The 16,052-nt window shown below is 41.5% G+C and overlaps 1 protein-coding gene across 11 annotated transcripts in view; it reads left to right on the top strand.

Annotated features, from left to right (window-relative positions):
* The window catches only part of PKHD1 (PKHD1 ciliary IPT domain containing fibrocystin/polyductin), a 240,212-nt gene that overhangs the window by 93,072 nt on the left and 131,088 nt on the right, over window positions 1-16,052 (top strand). For all 11 annotated transcript variants that reach the window (XM_042832731.1, XM_042832730.1, XM_042832736.1 and 8 more), the window contains 5 exons: window positions 7,505-7,712; window positions 8,783-8,940; window positions 10,488-10,682; window positions 11,674-11,799; window positions 14,522-14,655. In XM_042832731.1, coding sequence (XP_042688665.1) covers window positions 7,505-7,712; window positions 8,783-8,940; window positions 10,488-10,682; window positions 11,674-11,799; window positions 14,522-14,655 — 821 coding nt within the window. The remainder of the gene's footprint in view (window positions 1-7,504; window positions 7,713-8,782; window positions 8,941-10,487; window positions 10,683-11,673; window positions 11,800-14,521; window positions 14,656-16,052) is intronic.

Here is a 16,052-nt window from a genome sequence, read left to right as displayed (position 1 = left end):
TCGTGCCACCCATAAACTGCCTGTCAATCACACGTCAGGCTTACAGGGGGGTTCGGTCAGCCGGGGCAACTCCACTTTTTGACAATGTAATTATGGCCCTCGTATCCGCAGTAGGGGCCTGAGCGGAGCTGGGAGACTTTTATTGATTGTTCAGAAGGGAAATTTATCACTGTCTCCAGCTCTGTTCACACTTTATTCCCTCAGAAGTGCTCCTGACAAGCTTTGGGAGAGAAGTTCACCGTGGTGGCCTTGGCTGTTCTTGCACCTTTGTCCTTTCCAGGGAAACTGGGTTGCAGGCAGCAGCTGTGCTGAGCATTGGCAGGGATGGGGTGGGGATGCAGCGTAGGTGTGGATGTCAACTGTTTGAAAGGGGAGATAACAGCAGGACAAGGGGAAATGGTTTGAAGTTGAGAGAGGGAAGATTGAGGTTGGATGTCAGGGGGAAGTCCTTTCCTATGAGAGTGGTGAGGTGCTGGAACAGCTGCCCAGAGAGGCTGTGATGCCCCGTCCATCCCTGGAGGTGTTCAAGGCCAGGTTGGATGGGGCCCTGGGCAGCCTGGGCTGCTATGAAATGGGGAGGTTGGTGGCCCTGCACATGGCAGAGGGTTTAAGATTCATGATCCTTGAGGTCCCTTCCAACCCCGGCCATTCTGTGATTCTGTGATGTTGCATCAGTGGCTGAGGACATCTAACGTTTGCGATAGCCCAGTTTCCTGTTCCCAACACTCTCATTGCCATGGGAAGCAAAAACGTTAAAGGTGTTTCCCATTCTGTTCCATTTCTTATCCCATGAGGTCATTATTACTCTGTGTGAAGCAGACTGTGCCTCATCCCAAAGAGTAGCATTCTTGCTATTTACCTAAAACCTTATCAGTACCAAGGTTGTGATGATACGGGGCATGAATATATGAGCCTGTTCTCTGCGTGTTGCCTAACAACACATTCCTCCCCAACTAGATGGAAGATGCTACGCTTTGGATTTGATAATATGCTGGATACACTTTGTTTAAAGCCTTAAGCCATCCCATGGCAGGGATTGGAACTGTGTGGGCTTTAAGGTCCCTTCCAACCCAACCATTATGTGATTCTATGACACTATGATTTCAGTCCCTTATAGTCATCGGAAAGTCCTGCTGCAAAGATACAAATGGATGCTGCTGGTAGAAGATGATAGTAGGTAATTCTTCACTTCTTAAATCTCGGGCTCCTTAAAACCAAAGAAATCTTAAGCATTTCCAGGATTATTTCAAACAAAAATTGTTTTTAATCAGTTGAGCTGATTATTCACTTTAATCACATTTAATCAGTAATAAAACACAAAGCATCTGTGAGCTGTGCACTGTTCACCAGTGCCTGTTCATCCCTCAGGAAAGCAATCATTTAATCAAATGGTTCTTGTTTTTCCTCCATTAAGTACGGGTGTATCTGTGTTGAGTTTAAGAGATCATAGACAACAATGAGAGAATTTGTTCAAATCCTCTTTCCCTTTCTGTGGTCACTTCCATGGGTTAGTTTTCCTCAGATGTTAGTTATTTCGTGTGGTTGCAGGAGGCTTTCTGCTTTCCAAAATAGCATTTTTCCTTTCAAGACGTTGATTCGCACATGATGCATTAAAGCAGATGGCTCCTGAACAGAAGGCTAAAGCTGCCATGGATCCCCTGTGTTCACTGGGGGTAGGAGACTTCACTTAGGCACTTCCCATGGAGTAACTAATGTACAATGACTTCTGCCTTCACTTTCTTATTCATAAATGTAAGTTGACCATTAGATTTTAAAGACCCAGTAGACGGGGGCTGGGGGGGAAAACAACAGATTGTGTAAAACTGAGTTCAGAGAGAGATGCTGTGTCTTTCATAGCTTGCCTTTCATTCTAGCAGAAACACATATCTCTTTAATTTACACTTGAACCACACACTCCATCTTTTAGTGCTAATCTTAAAGAAGAAGACAATGTGGGGATATGTGAAGGGGACTGAGAAATGGGCAGTGAGTATAACTTATGTATAACTTGTGTTTTTTGCCAGAAGAAAGGGGAAGCTGTAGATTAGTGCAAATGTGGAATCTTTCTGTGCCATGAAATAGTTGCATTTTTAAGACCTTTGAATGTAATGTTGAAACTTTCCCTCCAAATCTGCCTCTCAGTATTCAGCTGGAAGGAAGAAGAACAAACAACGCACATTTGAAATCCTGCAGGCATTGGCATTCAGCAGGACGAGGTCATTTTCAAGGGTATTTCCTACAGAAGAAAATCAGAATGCTATGCAGGACTCTGTGGATATGAAAGGAGATCTCTCTCTTCCAGAGCACAGATGATCCTTGCCTTTCAAAGCTGCATAGCAGGAAGTAAAACACGATCCTCTAACTGCAAAACAGAGGGAAACAGCTCTCCTTCTTCACTTCTGGATTCTGTTCACTTTACAGCTGTTGCCTGGACTAGTCACTGCTAGGGATCTGGCAAGTGGAATGTTTCTAAAGAAAATCTTCTTCAAGGCCAGAATAGGCTTCTTATATTGAAATGGGCTTCGTAGGGAGGTGATTGATGTCCCATGGCTGTCAGTGTGCAAGAGGCACTGGGACATTGCCCTCAGTAACGTGCTTTAACTTTTGGGTAGCCCTGAAGTGGTCGGGCAGTTGGGCTCGATGGTCTTTGTACATCCCTTCCAACTGAGTGATTCTATCCTGTGCTGTTCTGTTCTACTCCATTCCATCCCGTTCCACTCCATCTACCCTATCTTACCTATCCTGTGATTCATGACATGATTTCATCACTCCATGTCCCTAACTTAAAGATAGGTCCAACTTAAAGAAAGGTTCAACTTAAAGTCCATAGGGAACTGTAGCAACACAGACCAAGGAGGCTTTCTGAAAAATATGTCCTATCCTTTTTAATGTAAGGAAGGTTTTATGTTATTTTTATGGCTTTAATTTTTATTAACTGTGAAGCAGCAACAACAGAAAGTCTCTTTTCTGGATCTCAAAATATTTTTTAAAAATCTGTTTCCTGAAGCAACTGTTCCCAATGGCTGCACTGCCATTTATTGCTTTGACATTTGGAAATTTCAGGAATGGCCAGGCTAAGTTTGAAAGGGCAGTTCAATTTGGATAAGGAAAAGTTTTTTAATATGAGGTTATGACAGTGGAGATGAAGCTGGATTCCTTAGGCAGTTTGACACCTGAAATGCTGCAGTAAATTGTCTTTTACTGCCAAAGACTATACTGTGGGTTTTGTTTTTTCTTTTTTTTTTTTGCCTTTTTTTTTTTTTTGGCTATAATTTATTGAATTATATTTTTACCTTCATCTCCTGCAACATTCCTTTGTTTGAGGAAAATGTGAACTGCCTGTTCCTTTTCACTTCATTCGTGGAAATGGAAAGATCTTATTCTCATTTACACTACAGATCTGCACTGTAGCTGCAAGAGATTGACAGACTGTCAGCACTATGACTTGTATAGTCATGGTAAGTAGATTGCATGTCTGAGCCCTGCAATTCTTGTAAATTCCTTTTGTGGTATCACAAGACCTCATTAGCTCAACTTTAAAGCACCAGTAAACTGTCCAGAGGTGTAAAGAGCTCTCTAGTTTGTCACCACTACAAACTGTTTGTAACTGAGTTAATTGATTTGTGGTAGATGGAAATGAAGATGAGATCCTGACCTGTGACATTGTAGGAGAAGGGCTCAGAACCTGCAGTCCCATGCAGTATGAGCAGGAAAAAATGATTGTTTGAAACATTTTAACTGCTGCTGGGAGAAATGCCATTGGTCTCATGGCAGGCTTAGGGATGGAGCCAGTCCTCATTTAAACAAATTTAAATAGTCTGTTTTCTACCAGTACCCCAATGCAAGATCCAGCTTTGCCTGAATCTGGCTGGACCTCATACTGGTTGCTCTCAGGGTTGGTTAGGAGATTGGTTCCCTAGAATTAGGAGGTTTGCTCCTTGCATACCTAAAGTTGGGTGACAATGCCTGCTACAGGAAGTCTTGTTTCCTGGGCAGGAGCATCTGTTTTCCAATAAATCACCAGGCAGTGAGATCTAAGGTTTATAAATATCTACAGGGAGGTGAGAGGCAAATGGATGAGGCCAGGCTCTTGGTGTGTAGTGATAGGGCAAGGAGCAATGGCCTAAAACTTGAGCATAGGAGGTTCCATACAAACAAGAAGAGCTTCTTTTCAATAAGGATGATGGAGCACTGGAACAGGCTGCTCAGAGAAGTGGTGGAGTCTTCTATGGAGACATTCCAGACCCATCTGGACTCCCAGCTGTGTGATCTACTGTAGGCAACTGCTTTAGCAGAGGGCTTGGACTTGATGACCTCTTCAGTTCCCTTCCAACTCCTGTGATTCTGTGTGAGATGCCTTCTGGTTGCCAGTGGCGTAAAGAACATGAGTGTGTTGTCTGTGGATGCAAACTGCAAGAGAATAAATGAGATGCAGAAGAGCAACTGTGCTGAATGTACTCCTGTGCCTGTACTAGCACAGAGACATGTTTACCTATATTTGGAATTATTGGAGATGAAAGTTGCAGTGTTGCACTTTGGAATATGGAAGATAGAGAAGGAGGCTTAAGAAACATAATAATAAGTCAAATAAAAAAAAGGAAGAAGAAGAAAAAATTTTGAATACATTTAGTACTCTTCCTTCGGGAGAAGAAGACTTGGAAAAAATCTCCTTAGTGATTTTTAATTCTGAGCCTGGGAATGGAAAAGCCTGAAGGAGACCTTTTCTATTGGAGTTCATTTTGAATGCAGAACAGTGATTTGCACCAGCAGTATTTTTATAATGGTTGCTGTAGTATGTGTGTGACAGATGTATGCAATGGGAAGCAATTGTGTGTTTGGCCACAGATGCACACAGATGCACACAAATGCACACTAACACGTGAACATGAGCAAAATGTCCAGAGCTAGAGAAAAAAATAGTCTGCTGCTCAACTTGCAGATGGCTGCTGTCAGTTGTTGGTTTTTATGCAGGCCCTAAAAATTCACGAGGTTCACTCAATAAAAGAAGGTAAATGAATAACAATGATGGGACTGCTGCTAGTAAAAAGATGCATGTGAGCTGATGGCAAGAGCATTTCTCTGCACCAGCTATGCTTGCTCAAAAGGGCGATGTACAAAGTGCTGCTCTTTGTGCAGAGGGGAAAAAATGTGCTTCCTTTTGTTTCTTAGAAACTTGTATTCTCTGTGTAGCGGCATAAATAGAGGGAGCTGATGAAAAAGGGATCCCCCAACAGTGTACAGCTCTCCTTGAATTGATGACTACTATACTGACTCCTCTTGCATCTGCCTAAGGAGCCACTAGAACTTTATGAAGGGTGGGAAATGCACCTACCTGTATTTTCTCTGATATTCTCCTCTTATCTCGGGTGGTGATGGCATATAAGCACGAGTTTATTCTAAAAAATACACTGAAGCTATTTCAGTGTGATTGATTGGTAGGCCTCTTCTATGGAACATCCTCATCCAGCAGTGCTTACAATCCCAGGATGTTTGGTGGAAGGGAGATGAGTGCTTTCCTCAAGATCATCAGAAGGGGTCATCAAGGAGGCACCTTTCAAAGCCTTACAACTGTTTGACCAGACAGTGATCAGTGATCAGCAAATAGAACAGCTGTTGTGCTGAAAGATGGCTATTTTTTCTCATTCGTCATCTTATTTGAGTTCACACATTCTCACCACTTTAAATGTCCTATTTCACTGCTTTAAATATTCTACCTCTTCCCTTTGCATCAATATCCTCCAAGTCTTTATACTGCATCAACACTGGACTGGAAGAAGGGATGTTTGGGGAATTTACTTAGCTGTAAGTGGAGAAATTCCAGTTCTACTTTAAGAAAAAGGAAAAATAATCAACTAGAGATATCTCAGCTACGTTTAATGTGTTTCATCTCGTTGACACACACACCAGGTACTCAAAAATTCTTTAGGTTCACAGAGTATGAAGGCTTGATTCTATCTTCTCTCATTCTGCTGTGAATTCATTGACTTGGGGTGCTACCTGTTATTTCCACCTTCATTAAAGAAAGAGGAATTGGGACACTAGAGTGAAAGCAACCAGAACATGAAACAGGAAATGGAGAGAGAGAGAGAGAGAAGCTTGCTTAAAATAATTTGAAAATGATTTATTGGATGCAACCTCTACCCTTAGTGATTTCTGGTGTTATTACTTTTCTATAGTACAACCAGGGAGGACAGTAACTTGCTGAGGGCTAAAGGTAAATTATGATCTATTGCAAAGGAGGGGAGGAAAAATATACTAAAGGAGAGTGTGTGAGGCTCACGCTTTCTCCCCTGATGGTGTTCAGTTGCTGGATCTCACTGGAACAATCTGCTCCAAAGCCCGCTAGGTAAGAGTTAAAGCAAACCTCATGAAACAAAGAAGGGAGGTTAAAATGTCTTGAAGTTTCATTGCTGGGTCTTGTTGTGCCCAAGTTTGGTAGAATGTCCAGTGAAGAGAAGATTTGGGAATCTGTTGTTACCTTTCTGTTGCCTTTCAAAGCTGACTTATGGCTGCTCATGCAAGGGGCTCTTCTTCACCCTGAAGTCCTACTGACTTGTGCACTCGTACTATGTGTCTGCTTTGCCTGTGGAGAAGGCTTTTCCCAGGCAGGCCTGTGTGTGATCTCAGCTGGAAACAGATTGAGATACACTTCTAAGCAGTTGCAGAATCCTGTTCATCACATTATTTCATGCTGGGCCAGTCAGATTGCCAATCTCCACCATAGCTACCAAGTGGCAAAAAAAGACAATCAACACTTTTTTTTTGTTTGATTTTTTATTTTTATTTTGGTCAGCTGTTTGAAAGCAGGCTTGCTGCATGCCACACATATGAGCTGTGTGCTTCATTTTGTAGCCAACCGGTTGCACTGTATGACACAGTCAGATGGTTAAGGCAGGTTCTCAAACAGTGAGCCCTTGCTTTGGGTTCTCCATAGAGACAATGTGTAAATGACCTGGTGTTGCTAGCTGAGCCATCTTCAGTGAGTCTTGCAAGTTCTTAAAAGCAGAGGTAGTCATCTTTCACTATGCACTTCTGTGAATGCAAGTTATTTGTAGGCCCAGACTCATTTCATCTCATTTTGGATACCTGACAGAGGAATCTGATCATTTGAAATAGTTTTTGTCTCTGCAAAAAAGTGCTTTCCTCTGTTGTTTGTAATAGAAGGAGCTTTAGAAGTGTTTCTTGCCTTCAGATGGAATGAAACGACCTCAGCTCCTGCAACCTTTTGAGCAGACTCCTTCCTAATATGTTTTTCTGCTGTTTAGGACCGATAAAGACTAAAAGATATGAAATGAAGATACTGTTTGGAAAATGCAACATTTCTGATTCAAAAGAATGTGCACATATCATGTTTTATAGCATTACTCCCATCTCTCTGACATGGAGTCAAAGAGAAGTGAATGATCCAAGTGAAGCAGTGTTTTCTAAGAAGGCAAATCCTTTTTCTGTTTTGTTTTTATATATCTATATATATAGTGAGTTTTTCTTTATCTTTTTTTTCCAGGCTGGATGCCCAAAGTCACTTTCACATACTTGAAGTCATCAGCTCTTGCTAACGACTTACGATTAGTGCTCCAGAAACCTGTTGACTGGGAACCAGGTGATGAAATTGTGGTGGGAAGGACAGGTCTTGGAGATGCACAGCAGCAAGAAGAAGTGGCCGTTATTGAGTCTGTCAATAATACTGAGCTCTACCTTAGGTCACCACTCAGGTATCTTTTCAAGGAGAAACGGGGTTTCAATAGCAAAAAGTGAAACCAGGAGAAAATATGGTCTAGATGAGGATTTGCAGTTTCCTGTGGGACTTAGGAACTATATGTAAGTCCTTTAAACAGAGGTGGTCAGAGATATTTCAGTTCTTTGCTAACCTCAAAGCCAGCAGACATTAAATATTGAATGCATTCTCACTGGTGGCTCTAAGGGACATGATTTAGTGGGCAGTTTTGGTGGTAGGTGGGTGATTGGACTAGATGATCTTAGAGATCTTTTCCAAGCTTAATTATTCTATGATTCTGTGTTTAAATCCTGTATCATAACCATGGACCTTTGTATCAGAAAACACCAATTGTTAGTTCAGTCCAGTGGCCTTAGCACAGAATTGGCTAAGAATTTTCCTGAAAAGTTATTTTCTTGAGTGGTTTTTTTGTTTGTTTGTTTGTTTTTTCCCACAGAAAGTGTCTGATTTTGTTAAAAAAAAAAAAATAAATCCTTCCCTTCTCTACTGAATTACTTAAGTTAATTAACAAAACACTCAAAGTGAATTACTTCAGTTTGGAAATACTGCTTCTTTGTTTCTACTGAACATTAGTTTAGCTCTTTATGCTCTCTTCATTTTCTACGCATGAAGGCCTTGGCCAAACTATACTTCTTGCATTGTAACTTGGAGTCCCAGTGTAGAAATATCTTCTCTATGTTGATGGTAGCCTATCTCCAGTACCCATAAATGCCAATGGTATCATTTCTGTGTAAAAATATTTGGGGCTTGAAGAAGAAAATACTGACAGTATGTTTTCAGAAGATGAAGGAAATTCAAATGTTGAAATATTTTGGTGTATAAGTACCAAATGCAAAGAGAATTTGTGAACTTGTGAGACAAGATGAAAATAAATGTCAACCAAGGAAAAATATATCTAGCCCGTATATGCAGATGTAACAGATAGAGGTAATTCTTGATGTCAGCAGTGAGACAGGGGCTGAAGTTGGATTTGGATGGTTAGGGTCAACATCATTCCTGCCATCTGTCAGCTGCAGGTGCTTCTGTACTTTTGTTGTCTTTCCCTAGGTACTCCCACAACGTTGGAGAGGAAAGAGTGAATGGCCAGAGCCTGCCTTTGACTGCTGTGGTGGCACTGCTTAGCAGAAGGGTTGTTGTTCAAGGGAATGTCACGAAGGAGAGGATCTCCCACATCAGAGAGTGTGCAGAAGCAGGTGGCACAAGAGGTGAGGAGGTCTTGAGAGGTACTCAAGAGTAAAATTTCTTCTCTAAAATCACATTGTGGTATCACTGTGCATTAGAAATGCTTCTTAATAGAGTAAAGCGGAGACATATCAGTGCCAGGAAAACAGTTTTATCTTTCCAAACATCATTTGACATTGAAGTATGAAGTCTTGGGAGTTGAAGTGCATTTCATTGTAACATCTCAGATGTACTGTTTTCGCATTATTGTTTCAAGCCATCTTGGGAAAGACCCTTTAGTTTTGCCTGAGCCTAAGGGTATAGCAAAGAAAGTATCTTCTGAAAGCATACTTCAGTGTACATAATATATTAAATTTTTAATTGTGTTTACTATTTAGAAACTTTTAGAAGAAAGAAAAACAAAGCACCCTGATGCTTATTGTACTCTGTAGTGTAAAAAATTATGGTGTTATTTGGGGATCCTGAGGAAGAAAAAACAGGTGACAGCGTCTTGTAGCATTTAGTAGCAGTGGTGAAACAATAGGTATCTCAATTCTCCTTTGGTTTTATGTTTGTAAGGCACAGTGAAGTTTGACGGATGGCTTCCTGATTTACACCTGCAGGTGAGGAAATGCAGTCCGACACGGCGATTATAATTTAAGGAGAGTTAGGTTATCTGGCAACCCAGGTATAAGGCTCCCTTTAAAAATAAAATGCCTTGGGCACTCAGACTGTGACACAAGACTTCATTTGATATCCAGCAGCCAACTGCTTATATTACTCATGGATTTATGGTCCATTTTGTGTGGAACTCATAAATATAGTCTCTGAAATGTGCTAACTGTTTGAGGTTTTTATTTGCATTAAAGTACAGGAGGATTTCTCAGAGGAGTCACCAGAAGATGAGTGGGCAGTGTTTCTTGTGGTTAATTTACCATCTTTAAAAGAAAAATGAGCATTGCTGAGTGTAAGCAGGACCGATTTACACATTCATAGCCTGAATCCCCCTGAACCAAAATATCCTGAGCACAGACCTGGGGAAAGGACACCTTTGAGGAATGTCGATTCCTTCCGCAGCCCTATCATCTCCTTTCCTTATCTTCTGTCTGTGGATACGAACGTTTCCTCACATGTCTGTGGGGGCAGTTGGGAGGGAGAGGGTTTTAAAGAAATTTCAAAATGTTCTCATTTCAGCTCAGTTCAGTACAGCCGTGCCCAATCCCCTTTTCAAGAACCTCACCCAAGGTAAATCAATGTCAAATCCATCATCCCTGTGCGTAGGCCTGTTTAAAATTGAACACAAGGAACTTTCCTAAGCATAAAACTAGCACAGCTTCCTGCTGGTTTTAATATACCTTCCTCTAAAAATGTCCAGACTCTGAGGTGAGAAACTGTGGAAGTACTTAGGGGGAGTATCGTGCAAGCTTGCCTGTGGCTGTTTGTCTTTGGGCATGTGTTTAAGATCGCTGCAGGAAACAGGAGTTCCCTGAGTCGGTGTGGTGGGCCTCATGAGTTGCCTCAAAGGACTCTGCATGTCCCACTGTCACAGCAGATATGTAAAACTGATAGTTCCTACTGGGTTGTCTTCTAGGTGGCTCCAGGTGTCTGTACAAGCGAAGTGAGAGGCAGCTGGGGTCTCGGGACCTGGGAGCTGTTGTCATTGTGGAAGCCTTCCAGGGAGCAACGAGTCAGCTGCAAGTGGAGGGGGTCCAGTTCTACCACATGGGCCAAGCATTTTGGCAGCAACGCAGTGCCCTTACAGTTGCTGGCAATGCACAGATGGCAGGTGAGACAGCTGCTCTGGACATGAGCCCAAACAATCTCACAGATCCATCTTTCCAACTGGGAAAGATATTCTCAAAACCCTGCTTAGCTCTGGAGTCAGTTAACACCATAGGACTGTAAACGTGAGAAAAGTGAGAGAACTTCACCTGTAGACTAAGACCAAGTAACATTTGATGGAGTCCTTTGAATTGTTTTGGTTCCTTTGTGGTTTTTGACAGCTCCTTTCTAAATAGTATTTCATTTTTATGGTACGTCTTCGAGTCGCTGTGCTGCTTCTAGTTCTGGAAATGAAAGCCATAATATACCATGAGTGAGTCCTGAGCTGACTCAGGGATGTTCCATAGCGTAAACCAATATTTAGTTATATCACCTGAAAGTTAAGGAACACTTATTTTGACTGGGTGTTTGGTAAGCACAAAATTAATCTCTGTGGAAGTGGCAACGAGGTCTCTGAAGACTGGTGGAGGTGGGAGTGAGTTAGATGGGCTCATATGTTTGAAAGACTCTGGATTGGATCTTCCCCTCCAGTTAACTCACAGCTTTGTCTTCCCTATGCCAGCTTCATCATTTAATGATGATCTAGGCTTTCTGGTGTCAGAAGGCAGTTCTGGCCATGATCCTGAAGTACATTAAGGTGGTCATCATGCCTGGCTACACAAGGTGGATAAGATACCCAGCCTTCTGCTACATTCTTCCTTTCATTCAGTCCCACTTCAATCCCCCAGTTACCTCAGCTCATAATGTAGCTCACTTATATGATCCTTTCATTTGGATCTTCTCCCCCCACATAACACGAGATGCCTCGAGTAACCTGTTTCTGTGCTTGGGGCCCCTTTCTTCTACTGCAACTATTTCAGCAATGCCCACTTGTTGGCAAAGATGAGCAAATTTCAGCTTCAACTGGTCAGTCTCATGGAAGCAAAAAGGATTAACTGCATAGCATCATAGGAGTAGGAGCTAATATTAAATTCTCCAACCTCTTTTCTTTCCAGACTCTTACATACGTGGTTGCTGTTTTTTGGACTCCTTTGGCCAAGGGCTCCATCTGACTGGGATCTCAAACCTTAGTGTAGACAGTAATGTCTTCTTTAACATTTCAGGACATGGGCTTCTACTGGGTAAGTGAAGCAGGAAAGTATCTATCCTACATGTAATAGCAGCATTTGCTGATGATCATTTCCTTGAAAATGTCTTTGGAGGAAAGGATCCTTAACTGCACCCTCACGATTTTAATCACATCTTCCACATTTTCTCTTATTAGTGAATCTGGAGTAAATCTCTCAGTCTTCTTCCTCATGCAACTCCTAGCAACTATTTCTGTTTGGCCATATTCTCTATGTTTGTTCAAGTCAGTCTTCACTTGCTCTGTATCCTTTTATTTCACTGAATACAAATGGAAAGAAATTTCTTTTTAGGGAACTGGTGTATCTCTCTGTGGAAGAGCACCATTATGCAATATTTAAGACCCCAGTTCAGCGAGGCATTTAAGAGCATACTTACCTTTAACTCCAGTCATTTGACATCAAAGATAATGGAGTGAAAGCATATGTTAAAAGTTAAGCAGAGGATTTAGCACTTAAATAAATTGGAGCTTGGAGCAACAAAACTGTTAAACAACAAAATATTTCTCTGAACTAACTGTCAGGAGCCTGACTCGCAGCATCTTCCGCTGGGATCTCACGTTGCCTGAATCCCTAAAGATGCAGCATGAGTTTTGTTTTCTGTCAGGAACAGGATAAAAAATGATCGATTTCAGGAGAAAGAGAGGTTAAAAAAGAGCCTTCAGTCCTGATCCTGCAGTTCCACACACACAGAGAGTCCCTATGCTCGATCCCATATATAAATATAATAGGATGTGATAGATCACGATTTAAACAGAAGAGAGCCATAAAAGAAGAGCTACTGTACACATCTTGCAGAAGAGGAGAGCTGGTGCAGAGAGATGTGGGCACTCATCACACACAGCAGCTCTTGAGGCCGTGGGAAGCAGAATGAGATCTCCATCCTGCTGGGCTGCCATGGCTCCCTTGTGCTAGGACAGGACACACGTCTGACTGAAAGGACTGTGGGCTGAGCTGAACATTTCCTCTGAAGTTTCAGCCTGAATACACCTTATCCCCAAGATGTCTTTAATGGCTTCACTGCCAGCAGCTCCAGAGGGTCTGATGGATGAATTTATGTATCATTTTGTTGCCTGTGAAGGAATATTTATTACAGCTGGCTGTTTGCAGCTCCAGAATTGGACTCCCTCAGTGATTTCATCTAAAACCCTTATTTTCAGGGGTTTTGCAAGACAGTCATAAAAAGTTGCTCTGGGCTTAGAATTAATTGACATACCAGGGCTCAGCTTGGAAGCCCAAACCTTTTTTTGCCACCTCACAAAACTGTATGGCTTTCAAAAGAACTGCTTTAGGACCCTGCTTAGTAGTAGCATTGTTTGTAGTAAGCACAACCTGAAAAGGAAATATTTCCAAAATGGATGTTGTTCAGAAATGGAGAAATGTTCAGAAGAGTGAGAAAGACTGAAAACGATTACTCCCTTCCCACAGCCAAAATCCCTGGTGTACTTCTGTTGTTTACATTTAGGGTAGTAATGACTGGGATAAACCAGAGCAGGTAAAGTGAATCATTTCAGTTCAACAGAACAAAACTAAATAGATGTTATTTGCTCCTGATGTGGGTCAAGTAGAAATGACTCACTTTTTATTCTGCTTCCAGACCAGAGAGCCATGTGCTGATGTGTCATCACTGGAAGTTGACCCGTATGTAGGACTGTCCACTATTCCCCATTGGGTGGCACGTTTCTTTGTGGTGTAGTTCAGAAGGAAATGTGAATATTTTCCTTACTGTGTCAGTACTGATGTGGTGCACGCTGTCACTGTGAGCTGTGTGATCACTGAGTGATCAACTTCTCACGTTTCACTTTTGTGGGTAGGGGACCTCCACTGATGTGTAGGGTAGCAGTGGTGCTTTTAGGATCTGTTTAAATTTTTACTCATATACATATGGGGCAATGGATGGAGACACAGGAGAGATAACTTTTAATTTTAGCACTGCCAGAAGCATTGCCTGTGTGTCCACAAGTGGAATGACTTGGAATCTCTTTTTTTTTTTTTTTTTTTTTTCCAAGCTGTAAAATATGATTTATCATACTCTTTTTATTCATTTTCTCCATAAACCTGGCTTAAAGCATGGCTGCAGTGATAATATATAAAACTTTATCAGGTATTTTCTGCAGCTCAAATTGTGGAATTGTGATCTTCGTTGCGTTTTTGGTAGAATATGATATTATTTCTTTCCCTGACTGTATCTGTCTGATTAGAATGCAAGTTCTTTTTTATTTTTTTTTTTTATATTTACGATGTTGGACAAATCTTGGTGAGATCATTAATGGAGTCGATATCAATGTTGGCAGTTGGACTAGATAATCTTTGAAGAACCCTTCCAACAGAACTATTCTATTTTATCTTGCTTGTGGCCTTCTGGCATTTCTGAAGCACGCAGCCATCCCCTTGCCATTGCTGGCTTTAGTCATGGCAGTCTCTGAATGTGTCACAGCCATTTTTTGCCATGTGTTAAACACAGATGCGACCATGACTTACCCAGGGACAGTCACACAAAGCTGATTCTCAGGTGTACCATGCCAGCAAAGCAGGCAAGTTCTCTGATATGTACTGTAGAGGGTGTCCAGGTATATATATTTATTTTTCTCCATTTATTTATTATCGTAGAATGGTTGGGTTGGAAGGGACCCTAAGGATCATCAAGCTCCAACCTCCCTGCCACAGGCAGGGCTGCCAACCTCCACATCTAATCCTACTATTGTATTTTATTTTTAAGGAAGTGGCCTGGAGAAGGGGAACAGAATCAGAAACAACGTAGTGATTGGCCTTTCTGCAACAGATGGTTTATCCAACATTGAGACTCTGTCACCAGCAGGGATCTACATCAGAGCTCCTGCCAACCACATTGAGGTAAGAGGTTCTGGTATAAAACATAGCATTTCTATTCAAAAATATCAGAAAAATATGGAACTTTTTACCTTACCTTCTCTTCAGCTCCCTGAGAGGAGGTTGTGGTGAGGTGGGGCTTGGCCTCTTCTCCCAGGTGACAGCAATAGGATGAGAGGGGATGGCCTCAAGTTTGCCAGGTGAGGGTCAGGTCGGATTTTAGAAAAAAACTCCTCCCAGGAGGAGTGGTGATGCATTGGAAGAGGCTGCCCAGGGAGGTGATGGGGTCAGCATCCCTGGACGTGTATAGGGAGAGGGCAGGTGCAGTTCTAAGGGGCATGGTTAGCGGGCAACACTGGGGTAGGTGGATGGTTGGACTGGATAATCTTTGTGGTCTCTTCCAACCTTAATGATTCCATGATTCTGTGATCATGCACACAATATTTGCTTCTTGTCTGAGCCTTCAAAAGCCATGCTTGTGATGGGATACTGAAATGAACATATTACAAACTCAAGAACATTCGTGAACAAGTTTATGGTTATTGAAAATTACGATGCATTCGATTTGAATGTTTTTTTGGTTTGATTGTTTGTTTTTTTTTCCTAGGATACTTTTTAAAGTTTTGTTTTATTTTATTATAATTTATTTTACTCTGTGATTCCTAGAAAAAAATGGGAAAAAATGTTTAGGAACAGATCCTCTCGATTTTTTTTTTCTACTACTGTCACTATAATGTCAATTTTAATGAACTGAAGATAAACATAGTAAAATTCAGCAATATCAAATGCAGCTTTGCCTGGTTTTAAAATGACAGCTTATGCAGAGCCTGAGATTTCCATTCCAGGGTGAGAAGAATGCTTTCCTTTTCCCGCGAAAATGACATTGATTTTAAAAGCAAGTAAATTTCATTGGTCTAAATAGTGACAAAACATTGAAATTTTAAGCAGCTTTCTAACAGCCTTCCCACCACAAAGCTGGGCTCTGTAAGTTTCTTTTCATTGGCTAATTCTGAGATGCTTTCTTTTAATATATGCATTTATTTTTTGTCTTGTTTCGTGGAACAAAAAACCAAAATTTTTTTCAGTGATTTCAAACCATTTTTGCTTTTCAACTGTTTCAAGTCTGGAATTTCATTGAAACTGACCTTTCTTACCACAGCTTCAGTTGTGACAAATGCACATTTTCATTAAAAAATATTTCTGACCTGTCCTGTTGCTAACCCACAGAAACTAAGCCAATTACTAAGCATCTGTGAAGACCCAATCGCCCCCTGGGCTTCTGTTCCAGGAGGAAAGGATTGCACCTAAATTTGAAGGTGAAAAAGACACCAACACATTTCCTACGTGAGTCTGAAGCCAGTAGTACTTAGGAAGAAGGAGAGGACTTTCCTGCAATTCCCTCGAGGGTGCATTTATCATTT

Source organism: Centrocercus urophasianus, unplaced genomic scaffold (genome assembly GCF_019232065.1).
Source record: "Centrocercus urophasianus isolate 14NV4802_14NV808 unplaced genomic scaffold, USGS_Curo_1.0 seq_39, whole genome shotgun sequence".
Taxonomy (NCBI): domain Eukaryota; kingdom Metazoa; phylum Chordata; class Aves; order Galliformes; family Phasianidae; genus Centrocercus; species Centrocercus urophasianus.
The sequence above is the reverse complement of the archived record's forward strand: the minus strand, read 5'-3'. Positions and strand labels throughout refer to the sequence as shown.